Source organism: Ranitomeya variabilis, chromosome 2 (genome assembly GCF_051348905.1).
Source record: "Ranitomeya variabilis isolate aRanVar5 chromosome 2, aRanVar5.hap1, whole genome shotgun sequence".
Classification (NCBI taxonomy): Eukaryota; Metazoa; Chordata; class Amphibia; order Anura; family Dendrobatidae; genus Ranitomeya; species Ranitomeya variabilis.
Genome location: NC_135233.1, coordinates 234,904,390 through 234,925,010, shown reverse-complemented (window position 1 = coordinate 234,925,010; position 20,621 = coordinate 234,904,390). Strand labels below are relative to the sequence as shown.

The window sequence follows — 20,621 nt, the reverse complement described above, 5'->3', positions numbered from 1 at the left end:
TGTGGGGGAACAGGGTCCCATAATACTGTATGGAGGAGCGGGGGGCATAATACTGTATGTAGGAGTGAGGATGCATAATACTGTATGGAGAAGCGGGGTCCCATAATACTTTGTGGAGGAGCTGGGGGGCATAATACTGTGTGGAGGAGCACGGGGCACACAATACTGTATGTAGGAGCAGGGGGCCCATGATGTGCTGTATGGAGGAGCATTATATGGGGCCCATAATACTTTATGGAGGACTATGTGGTTGGCCATAATACTGTATGGAGGACTATGAGGTGCTCATAATACTGTATGAAAAGCATTATATGGGGCCAATAATACTGCATGGAGGAGCATTATATGGGGCAATAATACTGTATGGCAGACTATGTGGTTGGCCATAATACTGTATGGAGGACTATGAGGTGCCCGTAATACAGTATCGAGCACTGTGTGGTTGCCCATAATACTGTATGGAGTACTATGAGGTGCCCGTAATACAGTATGGAGCACAATGTGTTGACCATAATACTGTATGGAGGATTATGAGGTGCCCGTAATACTGTATGGCAGACTATGTGTTGACCATAATACTGTATGGAGGACTATGAGGTGCCCGTAATACTGTATGGAGCACTATGTGTTGACCATAATACTGTATATCGCACTGTGTGGTGCCTATATACAATATTGTACTATATCTGTTTTTTTTATCTGTGCATCAGGAATTGTGGCATGTATTAAAGGGGCCCACTGATACTCTTTCGCCCGAGGCCCATGAAAACCTGGAGCCGACCCTGGCGTTAACGCACATCAAGATGAATGCTGGCTGCAGCTGTGACAGGGCGCTCTGCCTCTGTGACAGGCTGTGTGTTGAAGTCACATAGCAGTTTTGTTAAATGACTCCTGCAGCCTTTGATAGGCCAGCGGCCTTTCAATGTTACTGCTATGTGACGTCACCACGTGGCCTGTCACAGAGCAGAGCGCCCTGTCACAGCTGCAGTCGGCAGCCATTGTAATGACCACACCAAATATGAAGCCACAAGAGGATGCCGGGGAGCGCAAGAAGGGGAGAAGAATCCCTCCCTCTGTATTTGGGCAAGGTAGTGGCCATAGGGACAGACATAGGGGCCCAGGGAGGGTACATTACATAAAGGGGCCCAGGATGAGGACATTTATTACTGGAAGGGGCCCAGGATACGGGCCTTATTAAGGTGGACATTGGGGTCCAAGATGGAGACATTGAATAAAGGGGCCAAGGATCTGGCACCTTATTAAATAAAGGGGTGACATAATTACCTTATTGAGGTCAGGATGAGGAACATACATTATTGATTTATGGTGGCAACTGGGGACATAATTACTGTAGGGGCCAATCAGGGGACATTATTACTGCTGTAATTTACTTTTGAGCTTACTGTCTTCCATGGGGAGAACAAAAGGGGGTCCTGCTACTGTGCAGGGTAGCACTATGTCTTTTTTTTCTTCATCTGACATAGTATAGAAGTCGAGAAAAATAGTGGGGAATGTGCTCTGGAAGCGATCAGCTATAGTTAACTGTGTTATTTTCTGCAGATAGGAGTCTTTGCTGGAAGAAGTAATGGCGGTCTGCACTGGATGAAGAAAAAAGACTTCAACTACAGATGTCACTGGTGAGTCAGTGTGTTGCATACACTATATACTGTATACTGTGTACAGAGCTCCTTTGTATATTGTCACTGGTGATCACTGTATTATGTGTACACTGACACTATATACAGAGCTCTTGTGTATAATGTCACTGGTGATCCCTGTATTACCTGTACACTGACACTATATACAGAGCTCCTGTGTATAATGTCACCAGTGATCCCAGTATTACCTGTACACTATACACCATATACAGAGCTCCTGTGTATAATGTCATTGGTGATCACTGTATTGCCTGTACACTATACACTATATACAGAGCTCCTGTGTATGTCACCAGTGATCACTGTATTACCTGTACACTATATACAGAGCTCCTGTGTATAATGTCATTGGTGATCACTGTATTACTTGTACACTATATACAGAACTCCTGTGTATAATGTCATTGGTGATCACTGTATTACCTGTACACTGACACTATATACAGAGCTCCTGTGTACTCCTGTGTATAATGTCACTGGTGGTCACTGTATTACCTGTACACTGACACTATATACAGAGGTACTGTGTATATTGTCACTGGTGGTAATAACAGTGTTGTTAGTATTGTGGTTTGTATTCATAATCAATATTGTAGTATTCGGGCACTATGTGTTGGTAATTTGTGGTCTGGTCATGGTGGGGCAGTATTTCTCCTTGTATGTGGTATCATTTGGTCCCTATATGCTGGTAATATTTATTTTTATTTATTTTTACTCATTTATATAGCGCTATTAATTTCACAGTGCTTTACAGACATTATTGCCACTGTCCCCGATGGGGCTCACAATCTAGATTCCCTCGCAGTATGTCTTTATAAATGTGGGAGGAAACCAGAGTACCTGGAGGAAACCAACGCAAACACGGGGAGGACATACAAACCCATTTGCAGATGTTGTCCTTGGTGGGATTTGAACCCAGGACCCCAGCGCTGCAAGGCTGTAGTGCTAACCTCTGAACCGTGCTGCCCTAATATATCATATTATTCGGCCACTATGTGGTAGTAATATATGATCTGGTCATGGTGTGGTGGTATTTGTCCCTTGTATGTAGTATTATTTGGTCACTATGTGGTCTGGTCATGGTGTGGTGGTATTTCTTCCTGTATGTGGTAATATTGGTCTTGGTATAGTGGATTGTGTTGTATATGGCGGTCATTTGTTCTCTCTGATATTAATTAGGAGAAGATTCTTTACTTCCATTAGAGTTTTAATGCTTTGTACACAGCGGCGGAGATGCACTTACAGGGGGTATCCTGTGGAAAAAAGTAATCACCTCTCCACAGGATAAGTGATAACATATTGATTAGTGGGGGGGGGTCTGACTGCTTGGACCCATTCAGCAATATGTGGAACTTTTTATCCCCATTAGACTGTAGTGGCATGTCCAACTAGATCACTGATCCATTCATTCACTCTGTGGCTGCACTTATTTTTTTCTGTAAGCCCCAAAGAGAATAAATGGAGCTGCGGTCAGACATCCCAACTGCCGCTGCATTTTAAAATAGGGATAAAAGTGTCCTGTCAGGGATAAAACTTCCCCATTCTTCCGATCGGTGCAGTTTCTAATGGTTGGACCTAAGCGATCACCTATCCTGTTGAGCCCATGGATCGGTGATAACTTGTTTTAACCAAGAACCCCATTAATGTAAACTATCGTGATTATACATCCCAGTTATGGGGGCACACAGTAGACGTGCAGCAGCCGCCTGTGTTTTACAGCTGATGCTCTGCTATAATGACAGATATTTGCATATAGTTGTAGGGTGGGCACCGAGAGTCCATTCCCCTGGTGGGTCCCAGACACTCCAGTCCAACTCTGCATATAATCATCAGTCAATAATTAAACAGATACAATATTGCAGCATATATCACATTATTTATTAACCCTTTGTTGCCCACTTTAACTACAATTATTGCTGAACAGTGTGACAGTAACTCCCAACAGGGATTTTAGTTGACTTTGAAGGCTGGCAATGCTGAGACCAGACTGGACTGTGTTGGCATTATTTGGTGCCAATGATCCTTCAGCTCTGATTGGCTGATTGTTGTTGTTCAGGCAGCAGAAGGCGCTCCACACGTGGCTAGGAATATTGATTCTTTGCACCCCACTGACCGAAATCCAGTTGTTGCCTGGTACAACTCCGGTAATGACGAACATCTTTCCGCAAGTAGCGGCAATGCTTCTCACTTTCATTTCATTGTTTCTCCAAGCTCCACTGTTCAAGGCTCCATACATGGGGGCCACGTTGGTGAGGGTGTAGGTAGCTTTCTGTCCTGCTCCATCAGGATGGTCAGCATTTGGGTTAAGGTGGCCCTTGTGGTAGTTGCTTCCTGTATAGTCAGAGTTGATGGCTTGAGTTTGCTTAATGAGGTCAGCTGGGCTACCTGAAAGACCAATATTTCGGATTGCTGTTTCTGTTGCAGGCTGGAGAGTCATTTCTTCGGGAAGTCTGGTGTCCACCAACTGAAATAGGAAAATAGGAGCAGAATATCCAGTGATTTCTAAACATTACATTTCTCCTATTGCGTCAAGATAGAGAACAGTTGCAACATATAGTGGTTTCTTTCACACTCTGTATATTCTTGTCTCTTTTTCATAACTGATTCATGTATTCTATGTATATATATATATATATATATATATATATATATATATACAGTTATATGAAAAAGTTTGGGCACCCCTATTAATCTTAAGCTTAATGTTTTATAAAAATTTTGTTTTTTTTGCAACAGCTATTTCAGTTTCATATATCTAATAACTGTTGGACACAGTAATGTTTCTGCCTTGAAATGAGGTTTATTGTACTAACAGAAAATGTGCAATCTGCATTCAAACAAAATTTGACAGGTGCATAAGTATGGGCACCCTTATCATTTTCTTGTTTTAAATACTCCTACCTACTTTTTACTGAATTACTAAAGCACTTTTTTTGGTTTTGTAACCTCATTGAGCTTTGAACTTCATAGCCAGGTGTATGCAATCATGAGAAAAGCTACTTAAAGTGGCCACTTACAAGTTGTTCTCCTGTTTGAATCTCCTCTGAAGAGTGGCATCATGGGCTCATCAAAACAACTTTTAAATGATCTGAAAACAAAGATTACTCAACATAGTTGTTCAGGGGAAGGATACAAAAATCTGTCTCAGAGATTTAACCTGTCAATTTCCACTGTGAGGAACATAGTAAGGAAATGGAAGAACACAGGTACAGTTCTTGTTAAGGCCAGAAGTGGCAGGCCAAGAAAAACATCAGAAAGGCAGAGAAGAATGGTGAGATCAGTCAAGGACAATCCTCAGACCACCTCCAGAGATCTGCAGCATCAACTTGCTGCAGATGGTGTCACTGTGCATCGGTCAACTATACAATGCACTTTGCACAAGGAGAAGCTGTATGGGAGAGTGATGCGAAAGAAGCCATTTCTGCAAGCACGCCACAAACAGTACCCACAGCTACCCACAGTAAAATTTGGTGGAGGTTCAATCATGCTTTGGGGCTGTGTGGCCAATGCCGGCACCAGGCATCTTGTTAAAGTTGAGGGACACATGGATTCCTATCAGTATCAGCAGATTCTTGACAACAATGTTCATGATTCAGTGACAAAGTTGAAGTTACGCAGGGGATGGATCTTTCAGCAAGACAATGATCCAAAACACCGCTCCAAATCTACTCAGGCATTCATGCAGAGGAACAATTACACTGTTCTGGAGTGGCCATCCCAGTCCCCAGACCTGAATATCATTGAACATCTGTGGGATCATTTGAAGAGTGCTGTCCATGCTTGGCGACCATCAAACTTAACTGAACTGGAATTGTTTTGTAAAGAGAAATGGTCAAAAATACCTTCATCCAGGATCCAGGAACTCATTAAAAGCTACAGGAAGCGACTAGAGGCTGTAATTTTTGCAAAAGGAGGATCTACTAAATATTAATGTCACTTTTCTGGTGAGGTGCCCATACTTATGCACCTGTCAAATTTTGTTTGAATGCAGATTGCACATTTTCTGTTAGTACAATAAACCTCATTTCAAGGCAGAAACATTACTGTGTCCAACAGTTATTAGATGTATGAAACTGAAATAGCTGTTGCAAAAAAAAATTTTTTAGAAAACATTAAGCTTAAGATTAATAGGGGTGCCCAAACTTTTTCATATAACTGTATATATATATATATATATATACATATATATATATATATATAAAGCCCCCATGTTCTGAAAACCTACAGTATACTATGAAGATGTAAATTACCATCAAACCTAGCAAGTAAAGAATGCTATAAAAGAAAATCTAAGATAAGACGAATATTACTATAAATATTTCTGTACCTTTTTAATTAAATTGATCGTGGTCATTCATCTCATATCACCTGCTGCTTGAGATGATTAAGAGTATATTGTGTTGAATATGTCTTAATGTTTAGTGAATGTTTAAGGCATAAGAACACAGGCATGATATTCGTGCCCACAGCAGTACCCAAATTTTATATATTTATATATTTTTTTTATCTTTTAAAAAGTACATTTCAACAAAAATCATATAAATCAATTCATGATTTATACCTGTGTCCATTATAATAACCAAAATTGATGTACATTTTCTTGTCTCTTAAAGTGTAGATTTAAGAGAGAGCATATAGTTCATAGTACCCCTAGCGCCCTAGCGGTACCTAAAGTTTATGATGCAGCCACTAATACATCTCTACTTGTCAAATGCAGTATACTATTTAGTTGCCAAAAGCTCATTATTTATGTGTTATATACTAAGCTCCTCTTACCTGTGGTTCCAATCGGAATGTCTGATCAGCTCCTGTCGTATCCCCAGGTCGTGTGTCTAGAACATAGGCTGAATATAAACCATATCTGTTTCCTTTGTGATAGAGTGATGCAAAAAAAGGATTGTTGTAGGTCTCATACATCTGGCAGATTGGCGTAAGGGAACTGGATAAGCTATCAAACCCTACAGGGGGTGTGCTAGCATAGAACTGGCCACGACAGTCGCTGAAACTTGGACTTACTTTGGCCAAGACTGCATGAGTCAGGGCCAACACTACAAAGAAACGGAAATCCATGCTGGTAGAACACAGTGCTCTGTGAATCTACAAAGCCTTGTGCTTGAGCCTTCAGAACAAAATCTTGTAATGATTCACACAGCTAAGGTGAATGTATGTTATATATTCCATATAGTATATTATTGGAACTACAATCAGCTGAGTAAAATTGGACTCTTGAAGGTCGGTAATGTGTGGACACCTGGGGCATTCTCATCATTCTGCATAAAGTTACTGTATAAAAATAGGCTTCAAAATATTGCTTGCAAAGTAGTAATAGGCTTATGAAGTTCTTCTTCAGCATCACTTTTAATTTGCTTTGTCACACTAGGGTTTTTGAGTGTATAATTTTGCACTTTCAGCTACAATTGACTTCCACCCAGAGTTGTAGCTGGGGGTTAAAGTGCTGTGTTCAAAGAAAGAAGGCTAATATGCAATGTTTCTGTCATGAGGATGCTGTGACAGAAAGGGGCCAGAAGATCTGGTTACACGAACTTCTGCACTTATTACAACTGCTTCACCAGCCTATCAAACAGTGCAGGTTTTTCCTTGCTCTGTCATTGCAGAGGTTATTCAATTCAGTCGATCTCCTGGAGCTCTCCATCCTAAATTGTCTCAGCTGTTTGGTGTTGGCCACTCCTCTCTGGTATATATGATCATCACTAGCACTTATGGGTTGCCAGTGATAGTTTTAATTCCTGGTTTGGTGGTGAAGGAGAAAGTTCAGTGTTTGGAGTTTGCAGTTGGAGCGTTTTTTTTAGTTTGCTGACTGGAGTTGGTTTGTGTGTTACTCTTATCCTCTCACATTTGCCCTTATCCTTATTTACCCTTATCCTGTCACATATCCTTTCCTATACATCCTCTGTTTCCCACTCTGTTATTTTTTGAGAGTATTTGTATGATAGTAGTTTTCTTTAATCCCTGTATACTCATCTGTTTGGTTAGTGTTTTCCTATACACTTTAGCTTCTCACCTTCCTGTGTGGGGAAGAGATCAGATAAGAGTTAAGTTAGGAGCATAGTAAGGTATGAAACCTTGACGTTTCCACCATCCGAGGTAATCCAGGGTACAGGGATAGACTAGGGCACTCCTAGTTCAAGGGATTGGGTAAGTGCCCACAGTCACTTGTCACTACATGACAGTATCCTTAGCCAGGGAATTTAGATAGCGGGCTAGGGCAGCCAACTGACTCTTGCCCCGAGTAAAAGAAGGCATAGTTACATCTCTGTCTTTGACTATTGGACCTTCATATTTCCTTATAGAATATGTAACATGCAATGTGCATCCAAATTGTTATATACAATTCATTTTCCATTCCTGTGGCATAATGAAATAAAATATATTTGTAAGTTAAAATTTAGCTTTACAGACCTTGAAATCTTGCACAATCATCAATACAATAATGGTTGCACCATGAGCAGTTTGTTCAAATTATCATACTTTTATATGACTGGTAATAACCATGAAATGGTATTAAATAAAGAAAATATGTGTCGAAAGATTAGGGAGAAGTCCTCATAGTGAGCTTTATCGTCTACATCTACGGTGCAGTAGTCCATAATTAACTAAGATATCTTCACTAGTATGCTTTTCATTCAATTAAACAATATCTTATTGTTCTAAGTTCTATACAAAGCTGGTGGTTCATTGAGGGGTTATAGTAGGACCCATAGCAGTACCTTTAATTTACTGTGTTTACTGGACCATGTAAATAATTTTCTGTTAAAAAATATTAAACAAAAAAATATATATATAAATTGATAATCATAGGGGGTAGCTGTAAGGGTGCATAGAAAGGAGTTACACTTGTCTGAGGGCATACAAAGTCCCTTTGCGACATGATAAGACTGAAGTATTATCAATAGAACATGGTAGATTGAGGGCATTGCTACATTTTTTGCACTGGGGCCCAGGAGCATTACATTAAAAATCAAAACTTTTCACAAGTGGAGATATAGAAAATATGCAGTGGTTAGCATTTATGCACATTTAATCTAAGTACATTTTATCAAAGTACCGGCAGTTATACCATGGCACAACCTAACAATCATCTCTATTATCTTCATACAGGTATTTAACTCATTCAATCTATTGCAACTGAATCCTGAATGTATCCAGCCACTGCTAGCCATCTTAGCAAGCTTATGTTATGATATATAGCTATTTCAACTTACTCTGCTTGTCCCCTAATGCTGTGAGGTCAAGTAACTTTTTAAAAAGTGGTTTATGATCCATGTAGGCCTCGACACTTGTTTTTCTGTTCACTACATTTATTGTGTCCTGCTGCCTCAACTTAGTTTGATTGATTGCTAACGAGGTAATATTGTGAGAGATCTTAGAACTATCCTATATATTGAGACATAGCCTAGGGAGGCATTTATGCAGGGGTTAGCATTTATGCACATTTAATCTAAGTACATTTTATCAAAGTTCCGGCAGTTATACCATGGCAGTTAGACAGGGCAGGAGACAGGTAAGACACTTAAACAAACCTACTCTCAGTACATTTGGACTACACCAAATATTAATCATATGCATTTGTATAATTTATATCCTGGCTGCTGCATTCACTCACATCCACCGAACTTGCACTAACTCTTTACACTTCATTCATATTGGCCCCTCACTCCTCTCCTCTCCTATGTACAGCACTCATGCTCTTTTCACATTGCTAAATTGCACAGATCCATTCAATCCCACCATCCAACACAAGAGATGCTCTCACAAATCACTTAACCATCTGCTCACTCTTTCTATCCTCCTTCTCCTAGTCACAGGAGATATCTCTCCCAATCCTGGCACCCCATGTTATAGCAAGTGAAACCCCCCAATTGCTACACTCAGAAACCCCTCTAAGCTTATTAATAATGCCTGCATGCCTTCTGTCTCTTTCAATTGTGCCCTTTGGAATTCTTGCTCAGTGTGTAAGAAACTCTCCTTCATCCATGACTTTTTCCTTTCTAATTCTCTTAACCTCTTGGCTCGTACTGAAACCTGGATCCAGCAGTCAGACTCCACCGCTGCTGCTCTTTCTTATAGTGGACTACACTTCTCTCATACCCCAAGATTGGATAATAGACCAGGAGGAAGTGTTGGTCTGCTCCTGTCACCCAAATGTAGAAGGAAAAAATCAATTCACCTTATAAAGGTAAGAAAACTTTATTTTAATGTAGCTTTATTGTTAGGGGTCATGGTGGATCCCATTGACATACCCTAAACGTATGTTGTATTTTACAAGCCAATGTACACTCACTGGCCACTTTATTAGGTACACCATGCTAGTAACGGGTTGGACCCCCTTTTGCCTTCAGAACTGCCTCAATTCTTCGTGGCATAGATTCAACAAGGTGCTGGAAGCATTCCTCAGAGATTTTGGTCCATATTGACATGATGGCATCACACAGTTGCCGCAGATTTGTCGGCTGCACATCCCTGAACCGTTGATACAAGGCAGGATGGATCCATGCTTTCATGTTGTTTACGCCAAATTCTGACCCTACCATCCGAATGTCGCAGCAGAAATCGAGACTCATCAGACCAAGCAACGTTTTTCCAATCTTCTACTGTCCAATTTCGATGAGCTTGTGCAAATTGTAGCCTCAGTTTCCTGTTCTTAGCTGAAAGGAGTGGTACCCGGTGTGGTCTTCTGCTGCTGTAGCCCATCTGCCTCAAAGTTCGACGCACTGTGCGTTCAGAGATGCTCTTAGGCCTACCTTGGTTGTAACGGGTGGCGATTTGAGTCACTGTTGCCTTTCTATCAGCTCGAACCAGTCTGCCCATTCTCCTCTGACCTCTGGCATCAACAAGGCATTTCCGCCCACAGAACTGCCGCTCACTGGATTTTTTTTCTTTTTCGGACCATTCTCTGTAAACCCTAGAGATGGTTGTGCGTGAAAATCCCAGTAGATCAGCAGTTTCTGAAATACTCAGACCAGCCCTTCTGGCACCAACAACCATGTCACGTTCAAAGGCACTCAAATCACCTTTCTTCCCCATACTGATGCTCGGTTTGAACTGCAGGAGATTGTCTTGACCATGTCTACATGCCTAAATGCACTGAGTTGCCGCCATGTGATTGGCTGATTAGAAATTAAGTGTTAACAAGAAGTTGGACAGGTGTACCTAATAAAGTGGCCAGTGAGTGTATGTATCCAGTGCTCTGTTATAAGTTATTAAACTTAGTAATTAATGCAAAGGCTGATTTTAGTCATATCGGAGAATAATCAAGGTAAAAAATCAAAGTCAGATGTGTAGCATAGCTTGTTCTTCATGATATTATCCCTATTTTATTATTCTATACCCCTTTGTAACAGTGTTGGAGATCCTTGTTGATAAGAGTCCTTGAGGAATCATGACGTACTTCACAAGAAACTGATGAGAGGTTTACTATGTTTTGTTTGGAGAGCTCTAGGATACTGAGTATAGTGTAGACATTGTCCTCTTCTTCTAAAAAGGGTCCTGTAATAATGTTTTCTGGGGATAGGTCACCGTCAAACTTCCATGTAATCTGTATTACTGAAGGATAAAAACCAGTGGCCAAACAGACAGCATAGAGATATCCGGGGTCATCCACAGAGTGGCGACTACTGAAGAGAGAAACAGTCGGGACCTGAACAGCTTTACCTGCAATAAATCAGAATATATTTTGTAAGTGAATATCCATAAAGAACAGCACATCTGGTAGATGGTGTATCTAACCTTATCGTGTGTGATACTGCATTGCTGAGTTGGTGCGCACCACCGTACTAGACTGATGGGGGCCCCCGTGACTGGATCTGAGTCCTCAACATCACTATGAGTTTGTTCCAGTTTTGTGCACATGTCAGGGCCTAGTGTAGGCTTCAACAGACAGAACACGGCAGCCGTGTGGCCTGCTTAGTAAAGGCCAGGGAGGTTATACGTTGAGTAGCATCATTCTTTGTTTATTGTTTGCATTTACTTGTGTGACATATATTGAGTCTGTAACAGTTGGAGCACCGTGCTATTTTATGGACAAGCTAAAGAATATAATTCTTGTAAATTATCTTTTGCCATTGCATACCCCTGTTTGCATCTTCCTCATCCACTTCATTCCTTGCCTTCCAATAAATCTACCCTTTGTTGTTTGCACCCCATCTTGTGTACGATAGTCTTCCTGCACCGTGGTGGTCCCCAGGCCATCGCTTCATATCTAAGTCTATAATGTATGATACTTTTAGAAATCATTAAGACTTACCACCGTATACACTGAGCTGTGTTCCATCTCCCCACACTGGATAGGAACCATTCCTTGTAAGTAGGCACCAGTACAAGGCACTGTCCTGCACCGTGACATTTGTGACATGCAAGAAATGGGTGTGGCTGTTGTTCCTGATTGGCTGATAGTGTCCTGGAGATGCATCAGACCAATGGATGCTCGAGTCATTTTTATGAAAAAGTAAAAATAATGGTGCAGTATTTGGCAATTGCTTAAACCATTGAATACTGAAATCCTGAATATCTCCGCCATCTACTAGACATCCCAATTCTGCCGTGGTGCCTTCAGACACAGAGACTTGCTTGTACTGGTGAACCTCGATCTGTGTCGAGCCTTCAAATTACAATTAAGAACAGTAATAGAAATAATGTAATTGCAATCATTATTATAACATTGAAAGGAATATATATCATTTGAAAAAAATTGAAATATTTTACTGCATAGACCAAGGCAAAGTCAACGGAGTCATCTCATTATCATTAACGTAATTGTCAACAGAATCATCTCATAGTCATTAGAGGGCAAGGTCAGCAGCATCACCTCAGTATCAATGGAGGGCAGGGTCAGCAGAGTCATCTCATTAATATTAAAGAGCAGGGTGAGCAGAGTCATCTCATTAATAATAGAGAGCAGGGTAAGCAGTCATCTCATTCATATTAGAGATCAGAGTCAGCAGAGTCATCTAATTAATATGAGAGCAGGATCAGTAGAGTCATCTCATTAATATTAGAAAGCAGGGTCAGCAGAGTCATCTCATTAATATTAGACAGCAAGGTCAGCAAAATCATCTCATTATTATTAGAGAGCAAGGTCAGCAGAGTCATCACATATTAGAGAGCAGGGTCAGCAGAGTCATCTAATTAGTATTAGAGGGTAAGGTCAGCAGAGTCATCTCATTCATTTTAGAGAGCAGGGTCAACAGAGTAATCTCATTAATATTATAGAACAGGGTCAGCAGAGTCATCTCATTAATATTAGAAAGCAGGGTCAGCAGAGTCAAATCTTTAATATTAGAGAGCAGGGTCAGCAGAATAATCTCATTAATATTAGAGAACCAAGTCAGCAGAGTCATCTCATTAATATTAGAGAACAAAGTCAGCAGAGTCTTCTCATTCATATTAGAGAGCAGGGTCAGCATAGTTATCCAAATTAAAATTACAGAGCAGGGTCAGCAGAGTTGTCTCATTATATTAGCGAGTAATGTCAGCAGAGTCATCTCATTAATATTAGAGAACAAGGTCAGCAGAGTCATCTCATTAATATTAGAGAACATGGTCAGCAGTCATCGCATTAATATTAGAGAGCAGGGTCAGCAGAGTCATTTCCTTAATATTAGAGAGCAGGATCAGCAGAGTCATCTCATTAATATTAGAGAGCAGGGTCAGCAGAGTCTTCTCATTAATATTAGAGAGCAGGGTCAGCAGAGTCATTTCCTTAATATTAGAGAGCAGGATCAGCAGTCATTTCATTAATATTAGAGAGCACTTATTACTACTGTTTAATACTTACCAGATAAGAATAGACACAACAGGAGAAAGGTTACGGCAGCCGACCTCATGATCAGGGGCTGGATGGAGTAGCTTCCTAGTTAATTTTCTAGGGCAGATATGTAAATATGGAGTGTAGATTTAAGAAAACCTATAAAAGCAATATAAGTAGTGATCATAGAGGAGATCTGGACATCACGTCAGCTGATTCCAGAGAATAACAGCATGAATTCAGATTTAATCTGCCATATTTAATGAGGCTCATAGAAAGTATCAGGATCTAGTTGGCCCCATTCACCCAATGCACACACTTGGGCTATGAGATCCTGCAGGGAAAGCAGGTAGGGTGCTGTGGACTATGACTGGTCCCCGAGCCACAGAACAGGAACACAGACACCAGTCTGGTAGAAAAAAAACTTCACACCCCTGGGAAATAATGAAGACGTAAAACTAGAAAACAGAAAGTAAACAATGTGTGATACTGTCTGCTGAGCTGTGTATCTAAGCCTTTCATGTGTGATACTGTCTGCTGTATCTAATCCCATCCTGTGTGATACTATCTGCTGAGCTGACTATCTAATTCTATCTTGTGTGATACTGTCTGCTGAGCCATGTATCTAATCCTATCCTGTGTGATACTGTCTGCTGAGCTGTGTATCTAATCCTATCCTGTGTGATACTGTCTGCTGAGCCGTGTATCTAATCTCATCCTGTGTGATACTGTCTGCTGAGCTGTGTATCTAATCGTATCCTATATGATACTGTCTGCTGAGCGGTGTATCTAATCCTATCCTATATGATACTGTTTGCTGAGCGGTGTATCTAATCCTATCCGGTGTGATACTGTCTACTGAGCTGTGTTTCTAATCTTATCCTGTGTGATACTCTCTGCTGTGCTGTGTATCTAATCCTATCTTGTGTGATACTTTCTGCTGTGCTGTGTATTTAATCCTATCTTGTGTGATACTCTCTGCTGAGCTGTGTATCTAATCCTATCTTGTGTGATACTCTCTGCTGAGCTGTGTATCTAGCCTGTGTGATACGGTCTGCTGAGATGTGTATCTAATCCTATCCTGTGTGATACTGTCTGCTGAGCCGTGTATCTAATTCTATCTTGTGTGATACTGCCTCCTGAGCTGTGTATCAAATCCACCTATACGATGGACTGCTTGCTAGAGATGGGGTGCACCTTACGAAGACTGGAAAACATGTATTCGGAAGTCGCCTTGCTACGCTCATCAGGAGATCTTTAAACTAGAACATTGTGGGAAGGAAGCAAAAGGCCAGAAAAAGCCATACACCTGACAACTACTATGGAGAACTCTGCTATTAGAAGTGGAAAAGAAGAACAAAGACAAAAAAGTCTAAATAATAAAAATATTGGAGGAAGAGAAACCAACCACAAACTAAAATGTTTCTATACGAATGCACAAAGCATGGCAACAAACAAGGAGAATTGGAACTACTAACGCAGGAAAATATGATGTCATTGGAATCACTGAAACTTGGTGGGACGATACACATGATTGGAATACAAGGCTAGAAGGATACAACTTATTTGCAAGAAACAGACTTGGTAAACGAGGAGGTGTTGCATTGTATGTTAGAAAAGCGTATATCTGCACAGAGATTGAAGCTTCAGAGACTGGGAGTTCTGTGGAAACTGTTTGGGTAAGAATACAAGGACAGAACAATGGAAAGGACACCATTGTAGGCATTTACTACAGGCCGCCTGTGCAAGCTGAAGACATGGATGAACTCTGTATGCATCAAATGGCCAAGTTCTCCAAAAAATATGACATAGTTGTCATGGCAGATTTCAACTATCCAGACATTTGTTGGGAATCTCTCTCAGGTAAAACAGGTCAAGCAAATTCTTATCTTCTCTTGCTGAGAATTTTATCTTTCTCAAACTATATTTTGTCTCCATTGTATGAAATCAAAACTGCATAAACATTTCACGTGAAGTTAAATTAAATCTTCCAAAATGTGGTGATAAGTCTCTGTACAAATAACTTCCTGACTATGTCCTGACTATGTCATATACATGGAAGAATGCTGATAACTCTGTTATTGCATTGTATATTGGATGTCATCTTTCTTTTAAGACATTCTGACTTGCCAGTACTGATCAGACAGATTACAACATATATTTACTTTAAAATACAAATTTTCAGAACTTGAATTAAAGATCATAAATTCAACCCCAGTGCTCAATAGATTGAGTCTAGCAGTCCTACTCTTTAGCAATTTTCTCCTCATCCTTTGATGCGATCTTTACTTCAAAAGGTATGAAAAAGTCCAACATGCCTTTGGTGTCCTTTATGTCTAGACTGTAATCTCCAGCTATTTTCTCTGCAGTCCATGTAGTGGGAGAATTTTTGTGATTGCTTAAAATAGTCAGTGCCTCAACAATAGAAATCTTTCCCTTGGGAATGTTGTCCAATGAGATTCCAAAAGTCTCATTCCTCATCATATGCTTTGGAAGTCTCAAATCCTCTTGCTTAGGTAAGGGAACTTCAGCTTTTACCTGGGGAGACGGATCTGTGGAGTCAACATATACATCTTTCAACCGTGATAAAAGCTGATCATCTTTTTTGTAAGTTTTATCCTGAAAGTCAGGGTGATTAGAGACGGCAGTCTGTGTGGCCTCCTCAGTGCCCGGGTGCTTGGGCGCCACGCTGGGCTTGTCCTTGGCGAGCAGTCAGTGTGCCCGACTTTCCACATTGAAGTTCCTGAATGCGCAGACGAGGTTTCCTCCCATGTCTGCAAAGACCCGAGCGCCGCATGCCACACACCGTGCACACACACAGCAGCGCACTGGCGCCGGCTGAATCATTCTGAATTATAGTTTAATGACAATTTTATCTTCCAAAAGGTAGGGGAGAAAACAAGGGGATCTGCTACCTTGGATCTAATCGTTATGAACAGGGAGGCAATGGTTGAGGAGGTAAGAGTGGCTGGGACCCTAGGAGATAGCGACCATGCTATTTTAGAATTTTGGATAACTAGAGGAGGAAGATTAGATTTCAGAAAGGCAAATTTTAAGGGACTCAGAAAGAGAATTGGAGGGATCCAATGGCTGGCTATCCTTAAGGACAAAAATGTCCAGGTAGGATAGGAAGTCTTGAAAAATTAGATTCTCAAAGCACAATCATTAACAATTCCAAAAAGAGGGAAGAATATGAAGCATTTAAGGAAACCAGAATGGAATAACACAGAACTTAAACACATGCTAAAAAGGAAGAAAGAAATGTTTATCAAGTGGAAAGAGGGAGGCATATCTAAAGAAGAATATAATGCTGTCTGCAGAACCTGCAGGGCATAAATTAGATTAGTTACAGCTGACAATGAATTAAGTTAAGGCTTGCAAGAGACGTCAAAAGCAATAAAAAATGATTTTGGGGATATGTCAAAAGTAAAAGAAAAGTCAAAGATGCTATAGGATTTTTACATGATGAAAATGATGAAATGGTAAGAATGGATGTTGAGAAGGCCAAACTTTTAAATTCCATTTTGCATCTGTTTTCTCTCAGAAAAGAAATTTAACATCAACTGATTTTCACTGTCCTATTAAGGGAATAGAAGAATCCAGGATATCTATAAACAGAAAGATAGTGAGGAAACACTTAGCTAACATAAATTAATTCAAATCTCCAGGTCCAGATGAATTACACCCAGAGTACTGAAGGAGATAGCAGAAGAAATTTTTGAACTACTCTCCATAATGGAAAATAGAAAAAAATGGAGTCTGGCTCAACAGGACTGAAATTTTCTTTTCTTTTTCTTTTTCTTTTTCGAAAGAAAATATAAGACTGCCTTGTGCAGTCTAAACACGTCAACTGGGTCATGTCAACCATGCAAATTTTTCTTATGTATGCACTATATTTTCTTTTGAAAAATAAAAAGAAAAGGAAAATCCAGTCCTGTTGAGGCGGACTCCATTTTTTTCTATTTTGAGGCTGGTGTCTGAGCCCCAGGTGGATGAACATGGAGCAACTGGGTGAGCTGGAATCAAGTTTCTATCACTCTCCATAATCTTTGAAAATTCTTGGAGAACAGGAGAAGTCCCAGAGGACTGGAGAAGAGCAAATGTTGTTCCTATTTTCAAAAAGGAGAAGAAGGTGGACCCAGGGAACTATAGGCCGGTGAGTCTGACTTCCATACCAGGAAAGATCTTTGAACAAATTATTAAACAACATGTATGTAAGTACCTGGATAAGAATGAAGTGATTAACCAGAGTCAGCATGGGTTTGTAACTAATAAGTCATGTCAGACTAACTTAATTTCCTTCTATGACAGAATCACTGACTGGGTGGATCAGGGAAATGCTGTAGATATAATATATCTTGACTTCAGCAAAGCATTTGACAAAGTATCTCACACAATCCCTATTGAAAAAATGACCAAGTATGGAATGGACAAGGCAATTGTTAGGTGGATTCATAACTGGCTTAGTGATCGGGCCCAAAGAGTGGTTGTAAATGGCTGCACATCCAGTTGGAAGAATGTCTCAAGTGGGGTACCACAGGGTTCTGTCCTGGGCCCTGTATTGTTCAACATCTTTATCAATGATTTAGATGAAGGAATTGAGGGTACACTGATTAAATTTCCTGATGACACAAAGCTAGGAGGGATAGCTAATACTAGAGAAGAGAGAGAGGATTCAAAAAAATATAAATAAACTGGAGCAGTGGGCAGCAACTAACAAAATGGTTTTTAACAAGGAAAAATGCAAAGTACTACATCTGGGCAATAAAAATTTAAAAAAGCATATACAGAATGGGAGGAATAGGGCTAAGCAACAGCACATGTGAAAAAGACTTGGGTATACTAATAGATCATAAACTGAACATAAGTCAACAGTGTGATGCAGCAGCAAAAAGGGCAAATACAATTCTGGTATGTATTAACAGAAGCATACAGTCTAGATCACGTGAAGTCATTATTGCCCTCTACTCCTCTATGGTTAGACCTCACCTGGAATACTGTGTCCAGTTTTGGGCACCACATTTTAAAAAAAGACATCAACAAACTGGAGCAAGTTCAGAGAAGAGCGACCAGAATTGTGACCGGTCTGCAAACCATGTCCTATGAGGAACAGCTACAGGATTTGGGAATGTTTAGCTTGCAAAAAAGAAGACTGAGAGGAGACTTAATAGCTGTCTGCAAATATCTCAAGGGCTGTTACATTGTAGAAGGATCATATTTATTCTCATTTGCACAAGGAAAGACTAGAAGCAATGGGATGACACTGAATGGGAGGAGACACAGATTAGATATTAGAAAACACTTTTTAACAGTGAGGGTGATCAATGAGTGGAACAGGCTGCCACGAGAGGTGGTGAGCTCTCCGTCCATAGAGGTCCCTTCCAACTCTACCTTTCTATGATTCTATGATTCTAATCCCATCCGGAGTGATACTGGCTGCTGAGATGTGTATCTAATCCTATCCTGTGTGATACTGTCTGCTGAGCCATGTATCTAATCCTATCCTGTGTGATACCGGCTGCTGGGTTGTGTATCTAATCCCATCCTGTGTGATACTGTCTGCTGAGTTGTGTATCTAATCCCATCCTGTGTGATACTGTCTGCTGAGATGTGTATCTCATCCTATCCTGTGTGATACTGTCTGCTGAGCCATGTATCTAATCTTATCCTGTATAATTCCACCTGCTGAGATGTGTATCTAATCCTATCCTGTGTGATATTGTCTGTTGAGCTTTGTATCTATTCCTATCCAGAGTGATACTGTCTGCTGAGCCATGTGTCTTATCCTATCCTGTGTGATACTGTCTGCTGAGCCGTGTATCTAATCCTCTCCTCTGTGATACTCTCTGCTCAGCCATGTATCTAATCGTATCCGTGTGCCACTGATGGTGAGAGCGGTGCGTCAGTGTAGGGGTTGGTTACTACTCACCTGAGCCTTCACATTGATGTGTCAGGGCCACGTCCTTGGTAGACAAATGCCTCTTTCCCATGCAGCCCGGCAGGAGGAAGGGGCCATGTCTGCAGCTGCGGTCACACGACAGTTACTTGTTTTCTTCTTATGATGGGATATTTATATGCAGAAGATGAAAACAACAAGAATAAGAGCAAAATAGGTTATTTTCTGCCAAAGCTCCAACTGTCATCTAAGGGTTAACTGCTTCACTATAATATCGCTCTGACATCTCCCGAATGTAAGAAAATGCCGTATAATATCATATATGTGCCGTAATAACAGAGGGACGCGGCTGCTAAATAGGATCTATAATATAACGCTGGGAGCGTCACTCTGTCCGAAGCCTCTATAGACTGCGCAAGCGCAAGCGCCGGCGCAGTCTGGACCGCACAGAGCGACGCTCCCAGGAGATCGCGGTATGCGTAAGCGCTGAACGCACACCGCGATCTCCACCGGACAAGCAGGGACGAGCCAGGAGGCGGAGGGTGAGTATACTTACCTGACCCGTTCCACCGACGCGCTTCCGGGCCGTGACTGTCCCCCTGCTCCCGGAATCGGCGCCTGCGCAGTCCGCGCTTTCCGGCGCCATTTTCTTGAAGACACATTGCAGTGTCTTCAAGAAAATGGCGCCGGAAAGCGCGGACTGCGCAGGCGCCGACTCCGGGAGCAGGACCAAGAAAATGGCCGCACCCAGCACAGCCGCCGCGCCCAGCACAGCCACCCACAGCAACGCACAGCCGCCGCACCCAGCACAGCCGACCATAGCCGCCCACAGCCACGCACAGGCGCCCACAGCCACGCACAGCCGCCGCACCCAGCACAGCTGCCCACAGCCACGCACAGCCACCCATAGCCACGCACAGCCGCCGCACCCAGCACAGCCAACCACAGCCACGCACAGCCGCCGCACCCAGCACAGCCGCCCACAGCCACGCACAGCCGCCGCACCCAGCACAGCCGACCACAGCCGCCGCACCCAGCACAGCCGCCCACAGCCACGCACAGCCGCCCACAGCCGCACCCAGCACAGCCGACCACAGCCACGCACAGCCGCCGCACCCAGCACAGCCGCCCACAGCCACGTACAGCCACCCATAGCCATGCACAGCCGCCGCACCCAGCACAGCCGACCACAGCCGCCGCACCCAGCACAGCCGCCCACAGCCACGCACAGCCCACAGCCACGCACAGCCGCCGCACCCAGCACAGCCACCCACAGCCGCCGCACCCAGCACAGCCGCCGCAC

The 20,621-nt window shown here is 41.9% G+C and overlaps 2 protein-coding genes and 1 pseudogene across 2 annotated transcripts; all 3 read right to left on the bottom strand.

Annotated features, from left to right (window-relative positions):
- Positions 1 to 3,502: 3,502 nt before the first annotated feature.
- Positions 3,503 to 6,788, bottom strand: LOC143809287 (endonuclease domain-containing 1 protein-like). The gene is made up of 2 exons (XM_077292388.1): positions 6,435 to 6,788; positions 3,503 to 4,122 (listed from the first exon to the last, which is right to left on the bottom strand). The coding sequence occupies exons 1-2, from the start codon at positions 6,726 to 6,728 to the stop codon at positions 3,559 to 3,561; spliced, it is 858 nt and encodes a 285-aa protein (XP_077148503.1). The 5' UTR covers positions 6,729 to 6,788; the 3' UTR covers positions 3,503 to 3,558.
- Positions 6,789 to 10,855: 4,067 nt separating this feature from the next.
- On the bottom strand, positions 10,856 to 19,564 carry LOC143809286 (immunoglobulin lambda-1 light chain-like). Its single transcript, XM_077292387.1, has 4 exons — positions 19,352 to 19,564; positions 13,453 to 13,581; positions 11,923 to 12,276; positions 10,856 to 11,330 (listed from the first exon to the last, which is right to left on the bottom strand). Exons 2-4 carry the CDS (start codon positions 13,499 to 13,501, stop codon positions 11,002 to 11,004), a joined length of 732 nt encoding a protein of 243 aa, XP_077148502.1. The 5' UTR covers positions 13,502 to 13,581; positions 19,352 to 19,564; the 3' UTR covers positions 10,856 to 11,001.
- LOC143809285 (NADH dehydrogenase [ubiquinone] 1 alpha subcomplex assembly factor 4 pseudogene) lies at positions 15,474 to 16,194 on the bottom strand (annotated as a pseudogene).
- Positions 19,565 to 20,621: the final 1,057 nt, after the last annotated feature.

Excerpts from the sequence above, each read along its gene's own strand:
- LOC143809286 (XM_077292387.1), bottom strand. The coding sequence starts at position 13,501 with ATGAGGTCGGCTGCCGTAACCTTTCTCCTGTTGTGTCTATTCTTATCT. Across the intron at positions 12,277-13,452 it reads GTTGTGTCTATTCTTATCTG|GCTCGACACAGATCGAGGTT; the intron begins GTAAGTATTAAA and ends TGTAATTTGAAG. Across the intron at positions 11,331-11,922 it reads ACAGCTCAGTGTATACGGTG|GTAAAGCTGTTCAGGTCCCG; the intron begins GTAAGTCTTAAT and ends GATTTATTGCAG.
- LOC143809287 (XM_077292388.1), bottom strand. The coding sequence starts at position 6,728 with ATGGATTTCCGTTTCTTTGTAGTGTTGGCCCTGACTCATGCAGTCTTG. Across the intron at positions 4,123-6,434 it reads CATTCCGATTGGAACCACAG|TTGGTGGACACCAGACTTCC; the intron begins GTAAGAGGAGCT and ends TTCCTATTTCAG.